The sequence below is a fragment of the Sorex fumeus genome, unplaced genomic scaffold (assembly GCF_029834395.1).
Source record: "Sorex fumeus unplaced genomic scaffold, SorFum_2.1 ptg000122l, whole genome shotgun sequence".
In the NCBI taxonomy this organism is placed as follows: Eukaryota; Metazoa; Chordata; class Mammalia; order Eulipotyphla; family Soricidae; genus Sorex; species Sorex fumeus.
Window position 1 is genome coordinate 39,466,580 of NW_026606179.1, and position 24,603 is coordinate 39,491,182.

At 54.4% G+C, this 24,603-nt stretch overlaps 2 protein-coding genes across 2 annotated transcripts in view; both read left to right on the top strand.

The window, feature by feature from the left end:
• The first annotated feature begins 311 nt into the window (after nucleotides 1-311).
• On the top strand, nucleotides 312-16,158 carry COQ9 (coenzyme Q9). Its single transcript, XM_056136423.1, has 9 exons — nucleotides 312-402; nucleotides 4,758-4,926; nucleotides 7,364-7,499; nucleotides 11,581-11,723; nucleotides 11,963-12,047; nucleotides 12,995-13,099; nucleotides 14,109-14,264; nucleotides 14,850-14,903; nucleotides 15,590-16,158. The coding sequence occupies exons 1-9, from the start codon at nucleotides 333-335 to the stop codon at nucleotides 15,623-15,625; spliced, it is 954 nt and encodes a 317-aa protein (XP_055992398.1). The 5' UTR covers nucleotides 312-332; the 3' UTR covers nucleotides 15,626-16,158.
• Nucleotides 16,159-19,696: 3,538 nt separating this feature from the next.
• The window catches only part of POLR2C (RNA polymerase II subunit C), a 54,861-nt gene continuing 49,954 nt past the window's right edge, over nucleotides 19,697-24,603 (top strand). Inside the window, exons 1-5 of the mRNA XM_056136618.1 lie at nucleotides 19,697-19,701; nucleotides 19,750-19,852; nucleotides 19,927-19,976; nucleotides 22,504-22,572; nucleotides 22,719-22,771. Coding sequence (XP_055992593.1) covers nucleotides 19,767-19,852; nucleotides 19,927-19,976; nucleotides 22,504-22,572; nucleotides 22,719-22,771 — 258 coding nt within the window. The 5' untranslated portion in view covers nucleotides 19,697-19,701; nucleotides 19,750-19,766. The remainder of the gene's footprint in view (nucleotides 19,702-19,749; nucleotides 19,853-19,926; nucleotides 19,977-22,503; nucleotides 22,573-22,718; nucleotides 22,772-24,603) is intronic.

Sequence of the window (24,603 nt, forward strand, 5' to 3'; positions counted from 1 at the left end):
GGCGGCCGGGCAGGTCGGCGAGGGGCCCCGCACCGGAGCCCACCCCCGGGCTCCTCCCGGGCACGGCGCCCGGGCACCGGCGCGGAGAGGGTCCGAGGGGCCGGCGGGCCCGCAGGGAGAGTCGGGAAGCCCCGCGCCCGCCCGCACCGCACAGCGCTCACCTGCAGCCCGGCGCTCCCACTCCCGGACCGTCCGCCGCCGCTGCCGCCGCCGCCGCCGCCGGCTCGGGAGCCTCGAGGGTCTCGCGAGAGGCGGCGCGAGCGAGCCGGGCGGAAGTGCAGGCGCCGGGCTCCGGAAGCCGCGTCGCTGCCGCCCGCGTGCCCGCTCCCAAGATGGCGGCGGCGCTGTCCGGCGCGCTCGGCCGCGCGGGTTGGAGGCTGCTGTCGCTGCGGTGCCTGCCCGGTGAGGGGGCGGCCGCGCGCGGGGGGCTGCGGGGCGCGGCCGGGGGCGCGCGAGGCCCGCCGGGCGGGCTGCAGGGCGGGGAGGCCGCCGGGCCCGTGTGCCCGCGGGCAAGGTGAGGTGAAGGGCGCGGGCGCGCGCCGCGTGGTGGGGGGGGCGGCCGGGCGGGCGCCGGGGTCAGAGCGGTCGGGGCGCCCGGGGCACCGCACGCACGGACTGACGGACGGACGGGGCGCCGCTGACTAACGGACACAGCCTGTCTCCACTCCCTGACCGAGACAGACGGACAGACGGACTGAGCGCTGCTTGCGAGCGGACACAGAGCTTGTCACTCCCTGACAGAAGACAAACGGTCGGACTGACGGACAGAGAGCGCTGGTGTACTCACGGCATGTCTCCACTCCCTGACTGAGACAGACGGACAGAGCGCCGCTTACTAGCGGACACACAGCCCGTCTCCACTTCCCGGCAGAGACTGACAGACAGACGGACTGACATACAGAACTCTGCTTGCTAGCGGGCGCACTACCTGTCTCCACACCCAGACGGACAGACGGACGGAGCGCTGCTTGCTAGTGGGCCCGGAGCTTGTGACTCCCTGACAGAAGACAAACGGTCGGGCTGACGGACAGAAAGCGCAGTGTACTATGTGACAGCTGAGACAGACAGACGGAGCTCCGCTTACTAGTGGTGTCTCCACTCCCTGACAGACAGACTGACAGGCAGATGGAGCAGCTGCTTACTAAAGGACACACAGCTTGTTACTCCCTGACAGACAGACTGTCGGTCTGACAGACAGAGAGCGCTGTTTACTAACTTAGAGCTTGCTCTCCACTCCCTGACAGAGACAGACGGACAGATGTCTGGACTGCAGGACAGAGAGCACTGTTTACCAACACACAGCTTGTTTCCACTCCCCCCGACAGAGAGACAGACGGACAGAGCACCGCTAACTAACAGACACACAGCTTGTCTCCACAACCCGACAGAGAGAGGCAGACAGACGGACGGACGGACAGAGAGCATTGCTTACTAACGTATAGCTTGTCTCCATGCCCCAGCAGAGACAGACACACAGAGTGCGCTGCTCACTGACACCACAGCTTGTCACTTCCTGACAGAGACAGACTGACGGACAGAGAGCGCTATTTGCTAGCTGACACACAGCTTGTCTCCACTCCCCAGCAGGGACAGACAGACATGCATGGACTGACAGACAGAGAACACTGTTTACTAGCCTGCACACAGCTCGTCTCCAGTCTCTACTCCCAGACAGACTCAGACAGACAGACAGGGAACGTTGCTTTACTAACTTACAGCTTGTCTCCACTCCTCCATTGAGAAAGACAGACAGACAGACAGACAGACAGACAGACAGACAGGGCTGCTTACTAACTTGTCCCTTGTTGTATGAACCTCTTACTTCCCCACCACATCTGGACTCCTCTGATACCCTCGTCTTACTATCTAGCCACTCTTTTTGTTGACATGTGCAAATTCTTCCTAATAGGAACTCTACTTACCAGAGGAAACATTAACCACTGTCACCTACCATACATAGAAGTAAGAATGGACACATTAGCATCAATATATAACTACTGACGTAAATACTCTTCTGTACCGCTAGTATAATAGGAACCACAGTGGTGCCACTCTAGTACTTTGGGGACCCTCCCCACCCCGTCCCCATTCATTCTTTTCTGGTTTTTGAATATTTGCTCACTTAATCCCTGTACACTGAAAATATTGATGATTTTACATGTACCATTCTGTTACTTTTCAAATTGTTACCAAAGTGGCCCAATGGGAAGCCCTTTTTAAAAAAATTCATATACAAAACTAAATTACATATGTTTCATGAAAGTGATGCCTGTGAACAACAAGTCCACTCTCAGTATTTGCTCAAGATCATTAAAGCTTATGTCCACAAAAAGGTTTGTACAAGTTTGTCACTAGCTGCTTTATTCATAATAGCATGAAACAGACCAGATGTCCACCAATAAAATACTGTCTCTTCGTATTCTGAGGCAATAAGAAAATGAGCACTGACTTCCATAAAAATAGGCATCGGTCTGAAAACGATCCTAAGTCAACACAAAAAAGGACACGCTGTATGATTCTCTAGATGACATGCAAAAGGAAAGGCGAAGCTAAGCTGAAAAATTCAGAAGAGTGTGGGTAGGAATCCCAGGAGGAACAGGCAGTAGTAATCTATGGAGAGGAGGTGAGATTATGCAAGTCTATTTATTTGTCAAAATTCAGCATTGACACATTTAAATTTTGTACATAGTATCTAAATGTCACCTCAAGAGGAAATAATTGGACTTCAGGGTTTGGAGGAACAGTACAGTGGATAGGGCTCTTGCCTTGCATATAGCCATCCCGCATTCCATCCCCAACATCTCATAGGGTCCCCTAAGCCAGCAGAGTGATCCCTGCGGGCAGAGCCAAGAGTAAGCCCTGAGCTCCTCCAGTGTTGCCCACAAAACAAAAAATGGGAACTTCTATTAATACTTATCCAGCATATTTACAGAAGCGTCAGAACCAAGTGCCTAGTGGGCTGGGGCAATAGTACCATGGGTAGGGCACTTATCCTCACATGTGGCTGACCCTGGTTGGATCCCCAGCACCTCATAAGGCTCCCTAATCCCCCAGGAGTGATTCCTGAACATAAGAGCCAGGAGTAAACCTGAACATCCCTGGGTATGAAGGTCTTTAAGACAGTTCTTTCAACTTGTCTGTAATTTGGAATTTTGGGGGTTTTGTTTTTAGGGCCATACCCGGTAATGCTTAAGCCTTGCACCTGGTTCTGTACGCAGGGGACCATACAGGGTGCTGGGATGAAACCCGGGTCAGTTGCATGCAAGGCAATGCATTTGCCATTGTTTTGTTGTTTCTTTTTGAGGTTTTTAGTGTAGTGGAATGTTAGGGAAGGGAAGGCACGTGGCTCCACTCAGTGGCAGAGTGCTGACTTTGCCTGAACATGTCCCTGGGTTTGACCCCTGGCACTACAAAGAAAGATACCGAAAGAAAAACCATGAGCCTTTCCAGAGCACTTCCCAAAAGGAAATGGAGTTGGAGCAAGATGGAGCTTGATGCCTTGCTTATGTGAGACCCTAGGTTCAATCCCCAGCACCAGGGCTGGAGACATCTTACACATGGCTGACCCTATTTGAGTCCATGACAACACATGTAGTCCCCCAAGCACCACCAGGAGCACTGCTGTGTATATCCCAGAGCCCCACTGTACCCCACCACCACCAAAAATTTCCAGTGCCCCACAAACACTGAAATAGAAATAAGTGGGAAAGTAAATGAGGTGCAGGAGGACAGAAAACACAACTGGCTGGAGAGAGTTTTGCATGCAAGTGGCCCAGGGTTAGTTTCCTGAACCACATGTCCCCTGAACACTGAACCAGGAATAGCCGCTGGCCACTGCCCAGAGTGACCCAAAAAGTAATGGGTGTAGCAGGCATTGCAGATAAGAAAGCAGAGAGAGGGGCTGGAGCAATAGCACAAGAGGTAGGGCATTTGCCTTGCATGCAGCCAGCCCGGGTTCGATTCCCAGCATCCCATATGGTCCCCTGAGCACCGCCAGGGATAATTCCTGAGCGCAGAGCCAGGAGTAACCCCTGTGCATTGCCTGGTGTGATCCCCCCCAAAAAAAAGCAAAAAAAGAAAGCAGAGAGAGAGGTTTGAGCAGATGCCATAGAAACACCGGGATGTGCTCCTCACAGCGCACAGACCGGCGCGGGAGTCAGTACTCGGGTCTTCTCGTGTCTAGGCCAGTACTCTTGCCGCGGATCAAACCACGCGCAGAGCTGGCGTCCAACCCCCAAGCTGTCCCTGGCCCAACTTTCTCTTAGGCTCCGCAGCATTTCCACTAAGAAAATAGACTCCATTCGTTTTTCAAATCATGCACTTTATTTTGTTTTGGAGCCACACCCAGCAAGTTCCTGGCACTGTGCTCAAAGATTACTCCTAGCGGTGCCCAAGGGCCCTTTTGGGGTGCCAGTGGTAGAACCCAGGTGGGCCCTCTGCAAAGCATGCACCCTACCTGCTCTGCTGTCGCTCCGATGTACACTTTGGGATAAAAGTGGCTTATAACTCACACAGCTAATGTATTATAGGAAAGGACCTCAAAACCTGGGCTTGTTCCTGACCTCAGACTTTTGTCACCACATCGCACCACCCACCTGCCAACTCGCAAGATTCTTGTCCAGAACTCAACACTTGGATGCTTGGTTCTGAGTTGGCTACTGCTGTGCCAGTCTTCCTCACTCTTTTACATCCCTGCTTGCTCACAGAGGGATTTCTCTGCTCGGTGTCCCTGACTGACCAGCCCATTTGTGTTGCAGTGTCCCGCTGCCAGCCGGCCCTGGGGCGCCAGGCCTTCCACGCTTCAGCTCTGCAGCTCAGATCTGCCAATGAGCAGAAGCAGCCACCACCCCACAACTTTTCTCAGCAACATTCTGAGACACAGGGGGCCGAAGAACCCAATCCGGCATCATCTCGCCCACCCCCCAGGTAGGCCTCAGTAGCCCACTCACAAGTGCTTGTCCATTCGCATGCTTGACTCTCCTTTCCTCTTGTGATACCTCTAAGAGGGATCTGGCGTTTGTAAAAAGTTATTCTTGTGTGTTCTTAAAATATTTACAGAAATGTGGCTGGAGTCATAGGATAGTGGGTAGGCACCTCCCTTGCACGCGGACCACCTGGCTTTAATCCCTGGCACCACATATAGTGAGAGCTGGAGCGATAGCACAGCGGGTAGGGCGTCTGCCTTGCATGCGGCCAACATGGCCGACCCGAGTTCGATTCCTCCGCCCCTCTCGGAGAGCCCCGCAAGCTACCGAGAGTATTCGATATGCCAGACACAGTAACAACAAAGTCTCCAATGGAGACGTTACTGGGCCCGCTCGAGCAAATCGACGATCAACGGGAGGGCCTTTACTTTTACTTACTTTTACCACATATAGTTCCCCAGTTCTCCCAAGAGTGATCCTCAAGTGCAGCTGAGTGTGGCCCAAAAGCCAAACCCCCCCAAAAGCGAAAATTATCAGGCTATTTATTTGGCTATTCTTTTTTTTTTTTTCCCTCAGAGGGAGGGGCCACAACCAACTACGCTCAGAGGTTACTCCTGGCTCTGCACTCAGGAATTACTCCTGTTGGTGCTCGGGGAACCATATGGGATGCTGGGGATCGAACCTGGGTGAGCCCCATGCAAGGCAAATACCCTAACCACCTTACTATTGCTCAGGCTAATCTGATTATTCTTTGAGATATTTCTGTGAGCGTATTTCATATTTAGATCTGTATCTAGCACCAGAGATATAATATAGGTCTTGAGGCTAAATATATAATAAAGGCACCTGAGGCTAAATCTGGTTCGATTCCGACACTACATATGGGCCTCTTAGCACTCCCAGGAGTGATTCCTGAGCACAGAGCCAGGAGTAAACTATGAGCTCTGTCAGGTGTGGCCCAACCCCTCCCCTGTTAAAAAACAAAAAGCCTCTATCCAAGATGATCCCTTACATTACACTGTGCATGTTGTTACTGAAACTGCTTTCCCACTCACAGGTACATCTTGTTAACAGTATGTTTTACTATCTTTCATCATCTAGATAAGATACACTCTTTTAGGAACCAGAGAGATAGAACAGTTGGGAGACACTTGCCTTGCACATGGCCGACCCAGATTCGATTTCTTTTTTTTTTTTTTTTTTTTATAATTTATTTCTTTATTGAATCACTGTGGGAAAAGTTACAGAGCTTTCGGGTTTAGATCTCAGTCATGTAAATATCAAACACATTTCCCTTTACCAATACTTATTTTTAACCGCGAACCCCAATAGAACCCCACCTCCCACCCCTCCCAATTCCTGTGAGGCAGATGAGTTCTAGTTAATACTCTATCTACTTTGACTAGATACATTGTTTCGATAGAAGATGCACAATTATTGTTTAGAGTTTACGACCCCCCCCCAATCATACATGCTGAAACAGCGTTGTGAAATGATTTGCTTTCTACAGCTTGGTTTAAGAGTAAAATGATGTCGACTTTGGATTTCTGCTATTTTACTTATTAACCCTGGAAGAATTTCTATTAAAAGTTAGATAGTTAAGAGATTGGTTTCTGTGCCCTGGAGTCGTGGCCGTGCCGGAGAGCCGCTCGTGGGGGGCAGCTGGCGACCTCGGTCGGGCGTGGAGGATGGCCCAGAACCCCCCCCCTTCCCATGAGGTCCCTGCCGCTCCCACCACCCCCGGCTCAAACCTGCTGTCCACAAGGCTCCGTGCGGCCGCCATCTTTCTTTCCAGAGAGGAGCGGGCGAGCGGGACCCCAGATTCGATTTCTGGCACCACGTATGGTCCCAATCCCACTTAGTAATCCCTAAAACAGCCAGGAGTAAGGCTAGGTGTGGCCCAAGAAACAAAATAGAAGATGAGGCCAGAGCCATAGTACCGCAGGTAGGGCACTTGCCTTGCAACCTGGGTTTGATCTCTCAGACCCCATATTGTCTACCAAGCCCACCGGGAGTGATTCCTATATGCACAGAGCCAGGAGTAAGCCATGAACATCACCTGTTGTGTCCAAAAAAAAAGTTTTAATGAGGCTCTCAAGAGCAACAGTTCAGTTATATCATTTCATGTATTAATATTGATCCGTGCTATGGACCATACAGAAATTGTTGCTGCATCCCACAGCAAATGATGGTACCAATTGCAGGGGAGCAGTTTCCCTGAAAGCAGGGAAGTCCAGAGACTGCTAGAACATTAACGTTTTCCCACAACTGTATTTCACACCAGACACCGAGCACCAGTACTCACCCTGAGCAAACACCCTTTGAACGGGTGCAGAGGAGGCACAGGGCCTCTGGTTTCTGGGTGGAAACAGTCTGTGTCCAGGAAGGCGAGGTGAGTGGGGCTCCATCCCGGTGTCTGTCTCGACTTTGGGCCTCAGGTACACAGATCAGGGTGGCGAGGAAGAGGAGGACTACGAGAGTGAGGAGCAGCTGCAGCAGCGCATCCTGACAGCAGCCCTGGAGTTCGTGCCCACCCACGGGTGGACAGCAGAAGCCATTGCGGAAGGAGCCCAGGTGTGTGCCCTGGGCCAGAACACAGGGCCTCAGGCTTGCTGCTAGCTCAGCCTGGGGCCCTGCATTGCTGCCCTTGTTGAAGGTTTTGTTTGTTTTTTTTTCCCCCCAGTAGATTTGAAAAAAAAAATAAAAAGGTGGGATAGAAGCAAACAGTACAGTGGGTTGGGTATTTACCTTGTATGCAGCAAACCCAGGCTCAATCCCCGGCATCCCATGTGGTCCCCTGAGTAGCACCAGGCATCGCTCCTGAGTGCAGAGCCAGGAGTGACCCTTGAGCATCTCTGGTGTGACCCTCACTTCCACCCACAGCCCCCCAAAAAATAGCCAAAGGAAAAAAGTCATTATTTTTCATGATGCTGGGAATAAACACTAGGGCCTTGCTTAGGCAAAACCTCCCTCTTTGTCTGACGGCCTGCTTTATTTTTTTGTTTGGGGGCCACAGCCCTTGATGCTGGGATGGGGGTCTCGCTGCAGGCAGTGCTATGCTGGGTTTTGAACCATGGAAAGCAAGAGCAGCTGTAACCCCCCTGTTATCTCTCTGGATCCCAGTGCTCTGTTTTTTTAATGTTAAATGTTGGGACCGGGAACTTGGTACTTGAGAGTTAGGTTCAAAGAGCAAGCAGCCCTTCGAGACAGAAGTTGCCTTTTATATGGACCAGAGCCATAGCACAGTGGGGAGGACGTTTGCCTTGCAGGCAGCCCACCTGGGTTCAGTCCCTGGCACCCCTTAGAACCTTGCTAGAGTGATCCTTGAGCACTGAGCCAGGAGTAAGCCTCGAGCATTGCCAGATGTAGTGCAAAAACAAAGAATCACCTGTTATCAAAACTGTTGCCTTTCACTAGGTCTAGGATGCTCTAAGAATCATGGTGAGTTTGTGTGTCCCTGCATAAAGGATGCCGCCTCTGAAACAGTGAAGCTGGTTCTAAAATGCCGCGTCACGTGTATCTCAGAACTGGTGACACCATGGTGCTTGAAAATTTCAGCCGCCAGCCCCCTGTCTCCCTTAATGAGTCAAATGGTATTCCCTTCTGCTAGCTTGCTTTAGATTGGGTGATAGTTCCTCCAGGGCCTTGAGTGAGGCCAGGTGCTACTTCTGTGATGCTCCCAAGTCGCAGGTCCGTGTCTCCCATCCTGAGTTCACTGCCAGACATTAGCTCTTGAAACAGGGCTGGAGAGATGGGACAGTAGCAGATTAGGCACTTGTCTTGCACGCAGCTGACCCGGGTATGAGCCACAGCACCACATATGGTCCCTCCCAGCCCTCTGGAAATGCGCCCTGAACCCAGAGCCAGGAGAAAACCCTGAGCACTGCTAGGTGTGTCCCCCAAACCATGAAATGGGACAGCCATGCCACTTTACTTAGTATTATCTTTAACATTTTCATTGTTTCCCAATCCCTTCGGTTTTTTCCTTTTGCGTGTGTTGGACTACAGGGGCTCAGGTACCAGGGATGGCACACGGGGTTCCCACATGCAAAGGCTGTGCATGGCAACTCCGGCCTCCTTTATGCTGTTGTTGTGATGACTGGCGCTCACAGACATCTGGGTTGTGACTGGCACTGGGGGATCCCACACTGGCTGTGGCACTAACACTCTGCCATGCTTGTCAGGGCTCGCTATGGCACTCACACAGTGCTCTCCAGGGCTCGACTCCTCACTGCGGCGCTCACATCTCTGTTAGTTGCAGTGCTTGCAAGGGAATCACACTCTTCAGTTGAGGTGCTGACACCCACTGGGGGGGCGGGGGGGTGCCAGACAAAACAGCCACTAGGATTGTGCTCGGCACATGAGGGTGGCACAGGGGGTCAGACCCATCACCTCTCGCTTGTGGGACAGCTGCTTCCACCCCTGAGCCATGTTCTCAGCCTTGACTGCTTTATCGAAATTTAACTCCCCCCTCTCACCGCCCACCCCGCTTCTTCCAAGAACATGTATGGTAACTTATCAGTGATTATTTTGTTTGGGGGCTACATCCAGTGGTGCTCAGGGCATGCTCCAGGCTTTGTGCTCAGAGGGACCTTATGGAGTGCCGGGGATTGAACCCAGGTCAGTTGCATGTAAGGCCAACCCCCTCCCAGCTCTCCCACCTCTCTAGCCCCTCAGTTACATGAAGTACTTTGTGATGGTACTGTATGCCCAGTGTGAAGGCTGAACACTGCAGACACAGGCAAGGTTGTAAAAAGCACCTGTGATACTCCAGAGAGCCTATTACTGCCAGTCTGGTGCCTATTCTTCACATTTTAATCTACTTACTTTGGTTTTGTGGGGGGAGGGGCGTGCATCACACCTCGCAGTGGTCAGGCTTTCTCCCAGCTCTGGGGTTGATCCTAAGAGTGTTTGGTCGAGAGGTCGAATCAAACCTGGGCCTACTGTGTACGAGGCATACGCTCCAGCCCATTGAGCCCTCTCTCCAGCCCTCCTCACATTGCTAGTGGGGGTAGGGGTGCAGGGGGGCATGGTTTGATCAATGCGGTGTGCTCAGGGATCACCACTGGCGGGTGAACATACTCCCCACTGAGCTATCACTCCAGTCCACAGGTAGTTTTGAGCTTTGATGAGTAGGTGAGTTCTTGGGGTCAAGCACAGAGTGACTTCACACAGGTCTGAAACTGGGAGGATTTTTCTGGAGAAGTGCCAGGGACCAATCCCAGATCAACAGATCTGAAGCAGGAACACCACAGAGGACTTAAGAGAGAAATAGGGGCCGGAGCAATAGTACAACAACTGGTAAGATGCTTGCCTTGCACATGGCTGACCTGAGTTAAATCCCTGGCATTCCATGTGGTCCCCAAGCACCGTGAGAAGTAATCCCTGAGCAGACTATGACACACACCCCCACACATACACGCACACCCCCCAAAAAAAACACCAAAAAAAAAGAAAAGACAGAAATAATAGAAAAAATTATGGAACCAGAGGGCTCACAGCCTCTGTCCTTCACATACAACATTTATTGCTACGACCTGTAACCTCCAGAAGGAGAACATTCTTTGGTCAAGTGCCTTATTCTCTTTGTCTGGGCTTGACTTTATCACTTCCAAGGGCCTTACTATATCGGGACACACGTCTTTAAAATAGGCTTATCTCAAGGGGAGAGTCTTCCGGGAGAAAGAGCAGAGATAGAGCAGTTACAGGACCCCCGCCTGGGCGCCGGCATTCTAGGTGAAAGGCCCCAGAGACCGCCCAGTCCTCTCCTCTGTCTGTCTGAACCCTTAGTTCCTGGCAGAGGAGAGGCCTGCATCTGGGCCTTCTATGTACTCATCTATGCTTAATTAGCCCCCAAGAATTAGTGAGGCCGAAACACAGAGTGAGTGTCGGGGGAGAGAACTCTCCGTCCTCCAGGAACTCTGACGCTTAAGGGCAGAAAGGAACAGGATGAGCTGGCAGAAGGCCAGGGACAATACTGTCCCTGCAAGCGCAGCTCTGGGCAGCTGGGTTAATAGTCAGGACCTCGGGCACAGTGTTCTCAAACTGGCCTCTCTGCTTCATTCATTGGGGGTTCCCAGGCAGGACTCACAACAGCTCAGCAGCCCCGAGAACACCTCTCCCTCTTTCCCGTCAGCATGGGCAATGATCCCCTGAGGGCCGGGATTGGTCATCAGTGAACTTGGTATCCAGGCCTGGCGGGGTGGGGATGGTTCTGGTGGGTCAGCTTCACCCCACTCACCTGGACCCGGCATGACGAGTGGGTGTGGGGGGGTGCAGCAGTCAGGGGCACACGCCTTCCTTGCCCACTCAGGGACTCCAGTTCAAACCCCTGCACCCTCCCCCGGCCCCCTGAGCACTGCCAAATGCAGACCTGGACGATCTCTGGATACCGCAGGGTGTGACCCAGATGTCCCCCAGCTCCACTGGGCCTGAGCACTGAACTGTCCCAACCCCACTGTTTAAGTATTGCGGAGAGTGTGGCCCCCAACTCCCCTGATCCCTATTTTGGAGGCCCAAGGGGCTGGAGAAATGTGAGTGACCCACTGGAAACCCAGCTCTGCAGACCTGCAAGCAGCTTGTGATAAGCAGGTGATAAGCAGGCACCAGTCACCCTGCACTTGTCAGCCACTGTTTTCTCTCTGTCCCTTTGCAGTCTCTGGGGCTCTCCAGGGCAGCCGCTGGCATGTTTGGGAGTGATGGCGGTGAGCTGATACTGCATTTTGTGACCCAGTGCAACTCGGAGCTCAGGCGGCTGCTGGAGGAGGAGCAGAAGCTGATACAGCTGGGCCAAACAGAGTGAGTCTCAGCAATACAGCCCGACACAGCTGGGCCAGACAGTGAGTCTCTGGCATTCCTGCTCAGGGCAGGGCCTGAGGCCGGCAGCCTTGAGCAGCCCCGCGGCCTTGGTGAGGCTGATTCAGCTGCTGTCTGACTGCAGGTCTCCTGGACCTGCCTCTGGTCACCTCCACCAGGCAGTCATCAGTCTCATCCCTAGCCCAGGCATTTGACCAGTCTCGCTGTTATTTTCCTTCTAGGAAGAAGAAGACAGACCAGTTTCTGAGGGACACTGTGGAGACCCGGCTGAGGATGCTGATCCCCTACATTGAGCACTGGCCTCGGGTACGGGGGCCCTGCCCAGACCCTGGGGAGCACGCATCAGTCTTCCTTTGTTTGGGGGCCACACCCAACAGTGCTCAGGACTTGCTCCTGGCTCTGTGCTCAAGGATCACTCCTGGTGGGTCTCAGGGACCACATGGGATGCCAGGGAGCAAACATAGGTCAGCCACATGCAAGGCAAGCTCCCACCTTACTGTGCAATTGCTCCAACCTTTCATTGGGAAACTTCTGGCATGTCACTGCCATCAGTGGACAGACATGTTTGAACACCTGTAGGGCACCTGCTCCCGTCAGGGGAGACGGCTAGCCGGGAACCCAGTGCTGTTCACAGTTGTGCTGGGTTCTCACACCTCCAGCCCCAACTCAGGTCACGTCCCAGTCAATAGGAAATGGTCTTACCACTTAGAGAATCCAGCCAGCCTGGACCTCTCAACCACCTTCCACAGGCCTCCCACCAGTGGCTCTCGTGGAGGCCAAGTGGCAAGACCATCTATTCTCCAGAGGTGGTGCCCGCTAATGGGGCATCTCTAGGTTGTGCCATTACTCGTATTAGAAGAAGGACTTGGGGGGTCGGGTAATGGGCATCAACCTGAGTTAAGCCGGGGTGGGGATGGGGGTGGGGAATCCATTGGGAAGCTGCAGAGGGTCTCCCAGGCAGGGGTGCTGCAGGGCCTAGGAGGGACCCCCAGACTCCCCTCCTGCGTTGCTGTCTCGGGCCAGGCCAGGCTTTCCTTCTGTGTGCCTTCACCTCTGTCTCCCAAGTGCATGGGACAGGGACCAAGAATTTCACTGGGTCTGCTGTGGGGAGAATGTGCCCCCCAGCCCTTCTTGGCTAGAGTCAGGGTCGATCCATCACCAGGCACCCACACAAGTGGGTGGCAGTGATGAGTCCCCACAGGAGACCCCTTTGGTGCCTCGGGCACTCCGCCATTGCCCTGTCCCCTCCTCAGGCTCTCAGCATCCTCTTGCTGCCACACAACATCCCGCCAGGCCTACGCCTGCTCACCAGCATGGTGGACGACATGTGGTACTACGCCGGCGACCAGTCCACTGACGTGAGTGCCTCCCACCCCCGAGACCCCGGTCAGAGTGGGGCCTGTGTTTCTTAAGAAGTCGGTGTCATGTCTTTGATTCCCCCGTCCCCTGAGGAGCCCTGCTGTGTCCTTCCAGTCTGGGGAGGACAGACTCAGGCTGGAGGTGTCCTTTGCTTCCTGCGGGGCTCCAGGCCCCCCCGCCCACCATGGCAGTGCTGTTTCATCGTGGTTCCTCCCTAGCCTCCGAGGGCTTTCAAGGAACTGTTTTTTTAAAGATGCCTTGGAGATTCCCCAGGCTTTAAAAAGCAGCTGCCCCTCCCCACCAGCCCATCTGACCTGCTTTACTGAAAGATCAATAAGCCTTTAAACAGGCACCAGGAAAGAATCTGACTTGTTAATGCTATCATATTTCTGGTAGGAAATAAAAAAAGAGAGAGACCGTCATAAAAGAAATTAATATGTGATGGTGCTTTGTTAGAATCCAGGGTGGGGAGACAGAAAGCTATTCCTAGCACATTCCTAACGAAGTGCTTTAATCAACTCCCACCCCCCCCATGGGAATATACTGCCAACGGAGAAATTAAGAAGTGAAGAAATGAAAGGAATAAAGCTCAGTGCTGCTGAGTGGGGGCTCTGGAGACCAGCCTGCCGGGACAGGCACAAGTGTTGGAGTCCTCAAACCAGGCATCCTAATCTGGCCACTGCCCCCTCCGAGCCCACTTTACCAGGAGCCCAGACCTTAGCCTTCTGACTGCCCCAATAGCTCTCAAACAAGGGGGCTCTGAGCCAGGCCCCCTGTTCATTCACCATCCATGTTCCTGACCCACGGGCTCTGAACTCCGAGAGGTCTGGCCCACGAGTACGTGTTGTTGGTCTCTGAGTCCAGGCGAGTCCAGGAAGGCCAGCAATGGTGGGGTCCCCAGAGCCCCAACAGGGCAGGCTGTCGGGAGGGAGGTCAGGTTAGTGGGGGGCTGGGCCAGCCCAGACCCTAGCAGTCATGGTAACCATGCTCCTGTGGTCCTGTCCATAGTTTAACTGGTATACACGGCGGGCCGTGCTGGCTGGCATCTACAACACCACCGAGCTGGTGATGATGCAGGACTCGTCCCCAGACTTCCAGGACACTTGGCGCTTCCTGGAGAACCGGATCAACGACGCCATGAACATGGGCCACACCGCCAAGCAGGTAGCTGGGGCTCAGAGCCACGGGCGGGGGGGGCTTCCAGACAGAGAGAGCACAGTGCCCTCCTAGGGCCACAGCTGACCCCCTGTCCTCAGCCAACAGTCCTGAGGGCTCCGGAGATAATCTGGCTGCTGCTTCCTGCTACCAGCCTTTGGCCTGTTTGCCCGTGCATCCCCAGACCCGTCCTTCGTCCCCAGGTCCTTCTGGCTTCCTTGGGGCTCCTAAGCTCCTCATCCAGCTCACCTTTGAACTGCATTTTTTAGGAGAGCCAGAGAGATAGTACAGTACATGGGGCACTTGCCTTGCACGTGGATGACCCCAGTTCAATCCCAGGTATCCCACATGTTATGTGAAATCCCACCAGAAGTAATTTCTGAGTGTAGAGCTGGGAGTCAGCCCTGAACATCACCAGGTGTGGCCTGAAAACCAAAAAAATTGAACTTTTTTTTTTCTTTTTAACTGAATCACTGTGAATTACCACCACCAGGTTACAAAGTGACACGTGGTTGAGTTTCAGGCCTTCAGTGCTCGGGCACCCATCCTTTCAACAGTGTCCCCTTCCCTCCTAACCTGACTGACTCCTCCTAGGTCAAGTCCACGGGCGAGGCGCTGGTGCAGGGACTCATGGGCGCAGCAGTGACGGTGAGTACGGCCCACCCACCTTCCCTCTCCCATTGCCACCCCCGTCTCCAGTGACACCCCTATCTCCTCCAGTGCCCCGGCCCCTTGGGGCCCTGTGAGCCTCGAAGCATGCATTACCCCAGTAATCTCTGAGCCTTTAACCAGGAAGCAAATAATTAACTTACCAGGGCCAGGGAGACAGTCCAGCAGGGAAGGCACTTGCCTTGCTTGCACGTGGGCCCAGGTACCATCCCTCCATCACGTATGGTGCCCAGCACCACCAGGTGTGGCTCCCACACAGAAACAACAACAAAATAATACAGCAGAAGTTCAGTCTGTCTCTTTATCCTAAAAACACAAGCTCTTTCTGTTTCACCATTTCAAGAACCCATCTTGGGGGCAGGAGCAATAGTACAGAGGGTAAGGTATATGCCTTGCACGCAGGCAGCAGACCTGGTTTGATCCCCAGCATCCCGCATGATTCCCTAAGTAATCGCTGGGTGTGACTGGAAAAAAAAAACAAAAAAAAAATAGAAGAAGAAGAAGAAACAGCCTTGATTCTGAGGGGCAGTGATGTGCTTGTGCCTGTTCTCTCCACTCCACCCCGACTCTCCCAGCCCCCCACCGCCACGACCCTGCTATGTCCCCAGCGGGGAAGGCCTCTGGGCAGGGCAGGACCCCAGCACACTCAGTTTCTGTTTTCCCAGCTCAAGAACTTGTCGGGCCTCAACCAGCGCCGCTGAGCAGGACCGGCGGTGTGCGTGCGCAGAAGTGAGCCCCGGAGGATTCACGAGAAGGGGCTTTGGAAAGCACGTGGTGCCCCCCACGGAAAAGGGGAACACCGGCCTCCTCCACCACTGCCCCTGAACACCCCTGGGCAGCTGCTGAGACGCTGAACTGGGACTGGGCCCCTTCTACAATCCAAACGCCAGGCCCGGCCCTCTCTTGCCTTACAGCCTTTCAGTTGTGCCACGGAAAACGCCTTCAGTGACAGAACCCGACAGGACCCTGACACCTCCTTCATGTCTGAACCCTCCTAGGAAGACTCTGGGGCTCCTCATGCCCAGCACAGCAGAGGCTCACTTCACTGGCTTTCTGGGGACCCTCGCCTCTCCCACGTCTTGAAAGACTGCCCGGGCACCCCAGCCCAGCCCCGAGAGTCCGGCACAGGTGCTCAGCCAGCAGAGGAGGTTCCTGGATGCTCAGTCCATTCTGCTGGCATTGCCGGATTATTGGGCGACCTGGACTCAGTCAGGGTAATAAACACTTACAGCCATTTCCTGACGTACGTGTCATTACTTCAACTCTGGCCCACGGCAGATGTCCAGGGAGGTGTGAGGTTGTGGAAAGGCTTGGGGCCAGCAGCCTGAGCTCCGGATCTGAGCTGCCACTGGGCAGTTCCAACCATCTGCGTCCCTAGGTCCCGTCAGTAAAGCATGCATCCCAGTGGCCTGCCCCTCTCCACTAGCTCCCTATGCTGCTGCTGTTGGGCCTCACCCAGGTTTTCAGCCAGTCCATGCTCTGGCTTTTACCCTCTGCACTGCCTCCCTGCCGACTGGGCTCAGCCAAGCCAGGTCACTCCTGTTGGGGTTTGTGCAGCTGTAACCCAAGATCAGAGTTGGAGTGGCCCCAGCAGCAGATGTGGGAGGCTGGGCAGCCTTGGGCTGGGGAGGGGAGTCTGACAGCTGCCCTGTGTTCTCTCCAGGCCGAGAGCACACACTGGCATCTCACCTGTCCTCCTGCAGGCACCAGCCCCTCCACTTCCACCCCAAGGGTCTCATCCTATCTCCAAACACTGCCCCATTGGGGTCAGGCTTCAACATGTTGGAAGATTCATAGCATCTGTCTTCCCCTTGGCTGCATCTTCCCTGAACTGACCAAACAGTGGTCAGTGGGAGTTTGCGGTCTCCTTGTGGCTTCTCTCTGCAGCTCCGATTCTTTTCAGCTAATGACCCCAAGGCCCCTGCAGTCAGGGGCTGAATGTCTGTCCATCTTTTTGACCCATTCCCAGTGATTCTCCGGGGCTACTCCTGGCTCAGTGCTCGAACATGGCTCCTGGTTTGGAGAACCAGATGGTGCTAGAGATTGAACCAAGGCCTCTGGCGTGCAGAGCGTGTGGGCCAGCCCATTGGACCATCTCTGGTCCCCATCTTTGTTTTTTGGTCTGGGGGGCCACATCTGGCAATGCTCAGGACTCACTCCTAGCAGGACACGGAACCAGATGGGATGCTGGGGATTGAGCCCCAGTCAGCCATGTGCAAGGCAGGAACCCTACCTTCTACGTGCTCTCTAGGCCCTCTGATCCCCATCCGTTTGGTCCTTTCTAGCTCCCACTCTGCACACCTTAATGGGCTGAGCCAGGATAGTCATGCCCTTCTCTGTCTCAGGAAGAGTCCCCTTCCCTGCCAAAACAATGTCCTCTGAGTCCCCTTCTGCCCAAGTCCTATTTCTAGGGCCCCTATATGAGCAGCTGCCACCTTATTTAGTCCACACAGAATTTTCCCAGCTGCTTATGAGATGGTGGTGGGGAGTACCACAGGCTGGTACTGGGCACACCAGGGGGGTTCCAGATCAAACCTGGGCCTCCTGTATATAAAGCACATGCTCCTGTGTGAGCTGTATCTTAAGCACCATTAGCAATTTATTGGGGGGGGCAGTTTCTCATACTGACAGTGCTCAAAGGTTGTTCCTGGTCACAGATGGTGCCCAAGAGTTCCTGGTTCTTACTCAGGAATCACTCCTGAGGTGCTCAGGAGATCATAAGGGGTGCTGGGGGTCAAACCCAGGGCTGCCGTATACAAGACAAACATCTTTCCCCTCTGTACTATCTCTGAACTTTGGTTAGCAATTCTTTTTGGCTTTTTTTGGGGGGTGGGGGGTGGGCACACTGCTGCTCAGGGCTTACTCCTGGCACTATGCTCAGGAATCACTCCTGATGGTGTTGGGAGACCATATGAGATGCTAGAGGTGGAAACTGGGTCTGCCACATGCAAGGCAAGTGCCCTGCCCTTTGTGCTATCTCTACAGCTACTAAGAAGCGCAGATATGCCATTAAAAAGTCTAGTCTCGGGGCTGGAGTGATAGCACAGCGGGTAGGGCGTTTGCCTTGCACGCAGCCAACATGGCCGACCCAGGTTCGATTCCCAGCATCCCATATGGTCCCTCGAGCACCACCAGGAGTAATTCCTGAGTGCAGGAGTAACCCCTGAGCATCGCCGGGTGTGACCCAAAAAGAAAAAAAAAAAAAGTCTAGTCTCTCTCACACAGGAATCTTGGACCCAAGCAACTTGTGGCAGTAGTTTCTTCAGACCCTAATTATTAAAATCTTAGAATTTCTAGAGTGTGTGGCCGCTCTTGCGGCCGCACAACATTATATTATATCCATAACAAGAAATAACAAAACACATTGTCTAGCAATTATATTCTCAGCAGGGATGAGTGGTGGTCTCAGAATATCAAAGATAACTGAAGTAGAAAAAGAATACTTTGCAACTTGTCTGCCACATAGGCAGGGGAAAGTATGGGATGGGAGCGGGAGAATACTGGAGATTTTGGTGGTGGAAAATGTGCACTCGTGAAGGGATGGGTGTTTGATGACCGTATGATTGAAGTTCAAACATGAAATTTTTGTTATTGTATCTCACGGTGGGCTGGAGCGATAGCACAGCGGGTAGGGCGTTTGCCTTGCACCCAGCCAACATGGCCGACCCGAGTTCAATTCCTCCGCCCCTCTCAGAGAGCCCAGCAAGCTACTGAGAGTATCTCGCCTGCACAGCAAAGCCTGGCAAGCCACCGGTGATGTGTTTCATATGCCACAGTAACAACAAAGTCTCACAATGGAGACGTTACTGGGCCCGCTCAAGCAAATCGATGAACAATGGGAGGACGGTGACTATCTCATGGTGAATTAATAAAAGAATTAGGGGCTGGAGCAATAGCACAGTGGGTAGGTCGTTTGCCTCGCTCGCACGCGGTCAACCCAGGTTCGATTCCCAGCATCCCATATGGTCCCCTGAGCACTGCCAGGGGTAATTCCTGAGTGCAGAGCCAGGTGTGACCCAAAAAGCCATAAAAATAAAAAATTATGAGAGGAAAAAAAAAAGTCTAATGTCTCCCATTTCTGTCCCAGATTTGGGAGTGGAAGGGGGTTAATTATAAATTATTTTAAATTCTGCCCAAAAATACTTTTCCCATAAGCAAATTTCCTTTAAAAAAAAATTGGGCGCCATATCCAGCAATGCCCAGGGGTTACTCCTGGATCAGTGTTCAAGAATCACTCCTGGGGCCTGGAGCAATAGCACAGCGGATAGGGCGTTTGCCTTGCACGCGGTCAACCCGGGTTCAATTCCCAGCATCCCATATGGTCCTCTGAGCACCGCCAGGGGTAATTCCTGAGCGCAGAGCCAGGAGTAACCTCTGTGCATCGCCAGGTGTGACCCAAAAAGAAAAAAAAAATCACTCCCGGAGGGACCATATGGGATGCCAGGGATCAAACCTGGGACAGCCGCGTGCAAGGCAAGCGCCCTACCCGTTGTACTACCTCTCTAACCCCCAAGTTTCTTTGGGGGATCCACCATGCCCCACAGCCCTGAGCTTTCTCCCCGCCCCTACTTCGTTCAGGTACCACAGTATTCTGTGCCCGGGACAATTCTCTCTCTGCTTGGGGGATTCTGTAAGCGTTGAAAAGGTTGAGACCAACCGTCCTGGGCCCCGCCCCCACGCGGCCTTTTTAACCGGCGGGCGGGCACGCGGCGGTGCCGCCCTCCGGGCAGCAGGTGGCGCTGCGGGCGCGTCTTCCCGCCCCGGAAGCGGCGGGGCGGGGCGGCGCGGGCCACTTCCGGCGGCGGCGCGGCGGCGGGGCGCTGCTGCGGGGCGGCGGGCGCGATGCCGTACGCCAACCAGCCCACCGTGCGCATCACGGAGCTCACGGACGAGAACGTCAAGTTCATCATCGAGAACACGGACCTGGCGTAAGGCCGAGGCGCGCGCGGGCGGGGGCGGGGCGGGGCCCGGGGCGCGCTCACCCGCTGCCCTCCCTCCGCAGGGTGGCCAACTCCATCCGCAGGGTCTTCATCGCCGAGGTGCCCATCATTGGTAAGCGGCCCTGGCCACAGCAGAGGGCGGGGGGGGCACCTTCCGTGGGCTGTGTTGGGGGGTCACCCCCAGCGGTGCTCCGGGCGGACTCCTGGCTCTGCGCTCAGGGGTCCCTCCTGCAGGTGCCTGGGGCACCCTCCCAGAGGGGGTCCCGGGGATCGAACCCACCTCGGCCGTGTGCAAAGCAAGTGCCCTGACACGCTGTGCCCTCACTCCCGCCCCCTAGTGTGTGTGGGGGGAAGGGTGGGGGGGTCTCGATACCTCTGCGGGGCACGGGCGATGTTCTGAGCTGCCTTTGCAGATCTGGGACATTTCGGACACTCACAGCCCATCATTAGCAGGGTGACACCGAGGATGAAGTGAGTGTGGGGCTGCCCAGCGCCCAGAGAGGGGACCCCCGCCGTCTCCCCGTGAAGGGCATTGTGGGAGAGAAACCTGCTGTGGTGATGGGGGGGAGGGGGACACACACCGGTTTCTGCCCAGATTCCCTGCACCCAGCTCCACCGTGGGTTTGGCACCCTCGGCTCATACCCGAGTTTCTGAGCCTTCCCAGCTCGTGGGTTAGTAGCAGAGACAGAACAGAGCCGAGCTGCTGCTCCCCGGGGGAAAAGGAGGGTGGGTCCCCCAGAGCACTTGGCTGCCGAGCTCCCGGGTGTCCTGCTGCTCAGTTCCTCACTGGGCTGGGCTGTGCGCCTGGGCCACCCACAGGCTGGTCTCTGGGCATCTCTGCACGTCTCGGGGCATGGCTCTGGTCTCTGGTCAGCGAGGGGCGTTCTCCTAGAACCCAGTCGAATGTGGGCCAGCGGGCAGCCTCAGTTCTCAGGAATTTCCCACTCGACGTCCTGCCTGGAATGTCCAGCGAGGGAGTGGGGTTTCAGAGTGCAGTCCCTACCATCAGGGTCTGAATGCCGCCACTTATGACAACGTCTGCAATTGGTACGAGTTCTGCAGGTCGTAGTACCTGCTGCCCGCCAGACCGCAGTAAGAATACGACAGCACAGCTGGTAGAGCTCTTGCCTTGCACGCAGCCAACCTGGGTTCCAACCCCGGCATCCGATATGGTGCCCCTGCAGCCAGGAGTAATTCCTGAGTGCAGAGCCAGGCGTGATGCCTGAGCATCGCCACGTGCGGCCCAGAAACCAAGAAGACATTAAGAAAACAACAGTTTTGCCCTCTTGGGGTCAGTGGGGACAGGCCTTACGTGCACAAGGCCTTGAGTCGGATCCCCGGCCAACCCGTATAGATAGGACAGGACAGACTCCATCAGGTGTCCTTAGCGCGTGCTGGCGGATCTTTGATCTGTAAGGGAGGGTGGTCCTGTCACCAGTACAGCCCACAACACTCAGCGTGTTGGGGGCTGCAAGGACTTGAACCCGTGCAGGAGAAGGTCTGCACCCACTGTGGGATGGGACGAGGACGGGGATGCCAGGCAGGAAGCCAAGGCAGGGCTGGAGAGATTGTGCAAGGATTAAGCCATTTGCACAGCATGCAGCCGACCCTGGTTTAACTGTTCCCCCCCACCCCCACCCCAACCCCAGCACATAACACTGATTAGGGATGTAAAGAAGCAGCGACGCTTGGCCCAGTGTATAGAAGTTTGTCTCGCTGTCCTTGATTCACTTGGTGTGAGGGAGTGGAGGAAGCTTGGCACAGACAGAGCCAGCCCGGAGGCACCGAGCTGTGTCTAACCCTCTTCTGACAGCTGTCCTAGGGTCCGTGGCCCTGTTTTATGGGTTGACTTGCATTCCATGTGGCTTTTTTGTGAGCAGGTGTGTGTGAGAATAGAGTCCTTACCCCTCTACAAACCCATTCCTGGTGTGCTCTGGCTTTTATGTTTGCCTTGCCCCATGGAAGGCAATTAATTGTTTCCAGCGTTTATGAAATCGGGTCACTTGACCACAAGCTCCGAACCCTAAGATTATGTTCCTTCTGTATGGCTTGTGGGACTTAAAATCGCCCAAGGAGTTTGTCCCCCCCACACTCCTGTAGCGGGCTGGAGTGATAGCACAGCGGGTAGGGCGTTCGCCTTACAAGCGGCCAACATGGCCAACCCGAGTTCGATTCCTCCGCCCCTCTCGGAGAGCCCGGCAAGCTACCGAGAGTATTTGATATGCCAAACACAGTAACAAAAAGTCTCCAATGGAGACGTTACTGGGCCCGCTCGAGCAAATCGACGATCAACGGGAGGGCCTTTACCTTTACCTTTACACTCCTGTAGTAGGGGAGCGTGGGTCGCATCCTCACGCTTCCTGCTCTCTGCCCTGCGTTGGCACGAGTACCAGCTTCAAGTGCTTGTCATGGGCGTCTTCAGCTGGAAGAAGCTGCTGCAGCCCTCCCTCCCCCCCCCCCCCCACAATGTTCTCCGAGGGGCATTTTTCTACGTGCCTGTGAAGGCTTAGAGAGCGGGGCTGGGTCTCTGCAGCTGTGGATGGCAGAGGCTCCGGCAGCCCGGCCCTGCCCAGAGGACACAGTGCCGTGTGTGAGATGAATTCGAGGACTGAACTGTTCACGTCTCTTTATCTTCTAGCCATCGACTGGGTTCAGATCGATGCCAATTCCTCTGTCCTCCACGACGAGTTCATCGCTCACCGGCTGGGTGAGTGCTGGACACGGGGAGGTTGGTCACGGGGGCACCGGGAGAGTGGCCGCAGACGGCTGTGCCTGAGGTCAGCACAGGAGGCCGCCTTACTCCCAAGGGTGCTTGGTTTGACCTACGTCCAGGAGTTTCTCGTTGTCTTCCAGGCTTGATCCCACTCACCAGTGATGACATCGTGGACAAGTTGCAATACTCCCGAGTAAGTAGTGTCATGGGGCGCGTAGGGTAGGGTGAGGGGCTTCTGTTCTCGGGGGAGTTTCCTCTTCACAATCTCCTAGAAAGACTGTGGAGATGTGATTGGTTTTGCTGAGCGACTTGAGAATGTTGCTGATAGGGTGATCCTTCGTCCATCACTCCGTGAGCCTGTGCATCCTGAATCAATAGGAACCCCGGGGCTGGACTGATAGCACAGCGGGTAGGGCATTTGCTTTGCATATGTCTGACCCAGGTTCAATTCCCAGAATCCCATATGGTCCCCCGAGCACCACCAGGGGTAATTCCTGAGTGCATGAGCCAGGAGTAACCCCTGTGTATCACTGGGTATGACCCAAAAAGAAAAAAAAAAAAGAATCCCCCCTGCCCCCAGCTTCACCCCTCATCCCCCGTGCCTAAGAAATCCAGCAGGGGTCTGTGGTTCCCCTGGGAAGCCCGTGTTGAGGGTTCTAGTTGCCATACCTGGTCTCTCTGTTGGTCTGAGGCCCGGCCCGGAGTCTCGCCTTCTGCCTCATAAGTCTCTTGTGATTCGGGCCAACCCCGCCAGGCCTGTGTTCTGTGTCATAGTTTGGTTTGGGGGCCACACAGCTGGTGCTCAGAGAACCAAGTTCCGGCCCTTCTGTTTCTCTTCTGTGTGATTCGCTTGCAGGGGGATCTGAGTTGCCTTCCCATTTGGCCGGGCGGGGGGGGGGGGGGGGGGGTGGCCTGCACACTGGCCAGCTAGGGCCGTTGCATCATATGTTATTCATAACCAGCAATAGAAAACAAATTGTCTACTCTTCCCTTTTCGGCAGATCTGAGTGTTGGGGTAAAATCCCAAATAATAATAGTGGGTCTAGTGTCAAAATATTGAATGTAATCAAAGTAGAGAGAGAGTAATGTGGAAATCATCTGCCCCACAGGTAGGGGGAGGGTGTGGGATGGGGGTTTACTGGGGTTGTTGGGGGTGGGAAACAGGCACTGATGAAGGGACGGGTGTTTCATCATTGCATGACTGAGACAAAACCCAAAAGCTTTGTAACTGCTCTCATGATGATTCAATAAATAAATTTATAAAAAAGGAAAAAAAAAAGTAAGGTAGAGTTCATGCCCATTCAATCAGCAATAATCAGTGGCTGAATAAATAGCAATATTCCTACTTTAAAAGAAAAAATTAAAAAAAATAGCCCCTGGAGGGGAGAGGGGTGCCCCCCCCCCCCGTGTGCAGCTCCAGGACTGCAGATGCTGTGCCACTAGGCGTGACCCCCAGCAGCACCAACACAGGCCATGGCCGGCACCACCTTTCCCAGTGACCCTCCGGGTTCCTAAGGCTGCGGCCGCCTGGCCCGTAAGTGCATGGAATGTGCAGGGACAGCGGGGTTTTTGTTTGGGGGGGCACAGCCTTTGGTGCTCAGGGCTCACTCCTGGCTCAACATGCAGGGGTCACTCCTGGTGGAGCTGGGGGTCCAACTCAGGTGGGCCACAGACAAGCCGAGCACCTTGTCTCTCTGGCTCCAGATTGTTGGTTTTATTTATTTATTTTGGGAAACAGAAAGGAAGGGGAGAATAAGGTAGGGAAGCCCCCAGATTAAGCACAATTCTCTCTCTCTTTTTTTTCTTTTTGGGTCACACCCTGGCTCATGCACTCAGGAATCACTCCTGGCAGTGGTTGGGGGACCATATGGGATGCTGGGAATCGAACCTGGGTCGGCCACGTGCAAGGCAAACGCCCTACCCGCCTGTGCTACTGCTCCAGCCCCTATGCTCATTTCTTAATTTCCTTTTTAATCATTTTGTTTTGTGTTGGGGCCATCCTTGGCCATTCTCAGAGCTTACTGC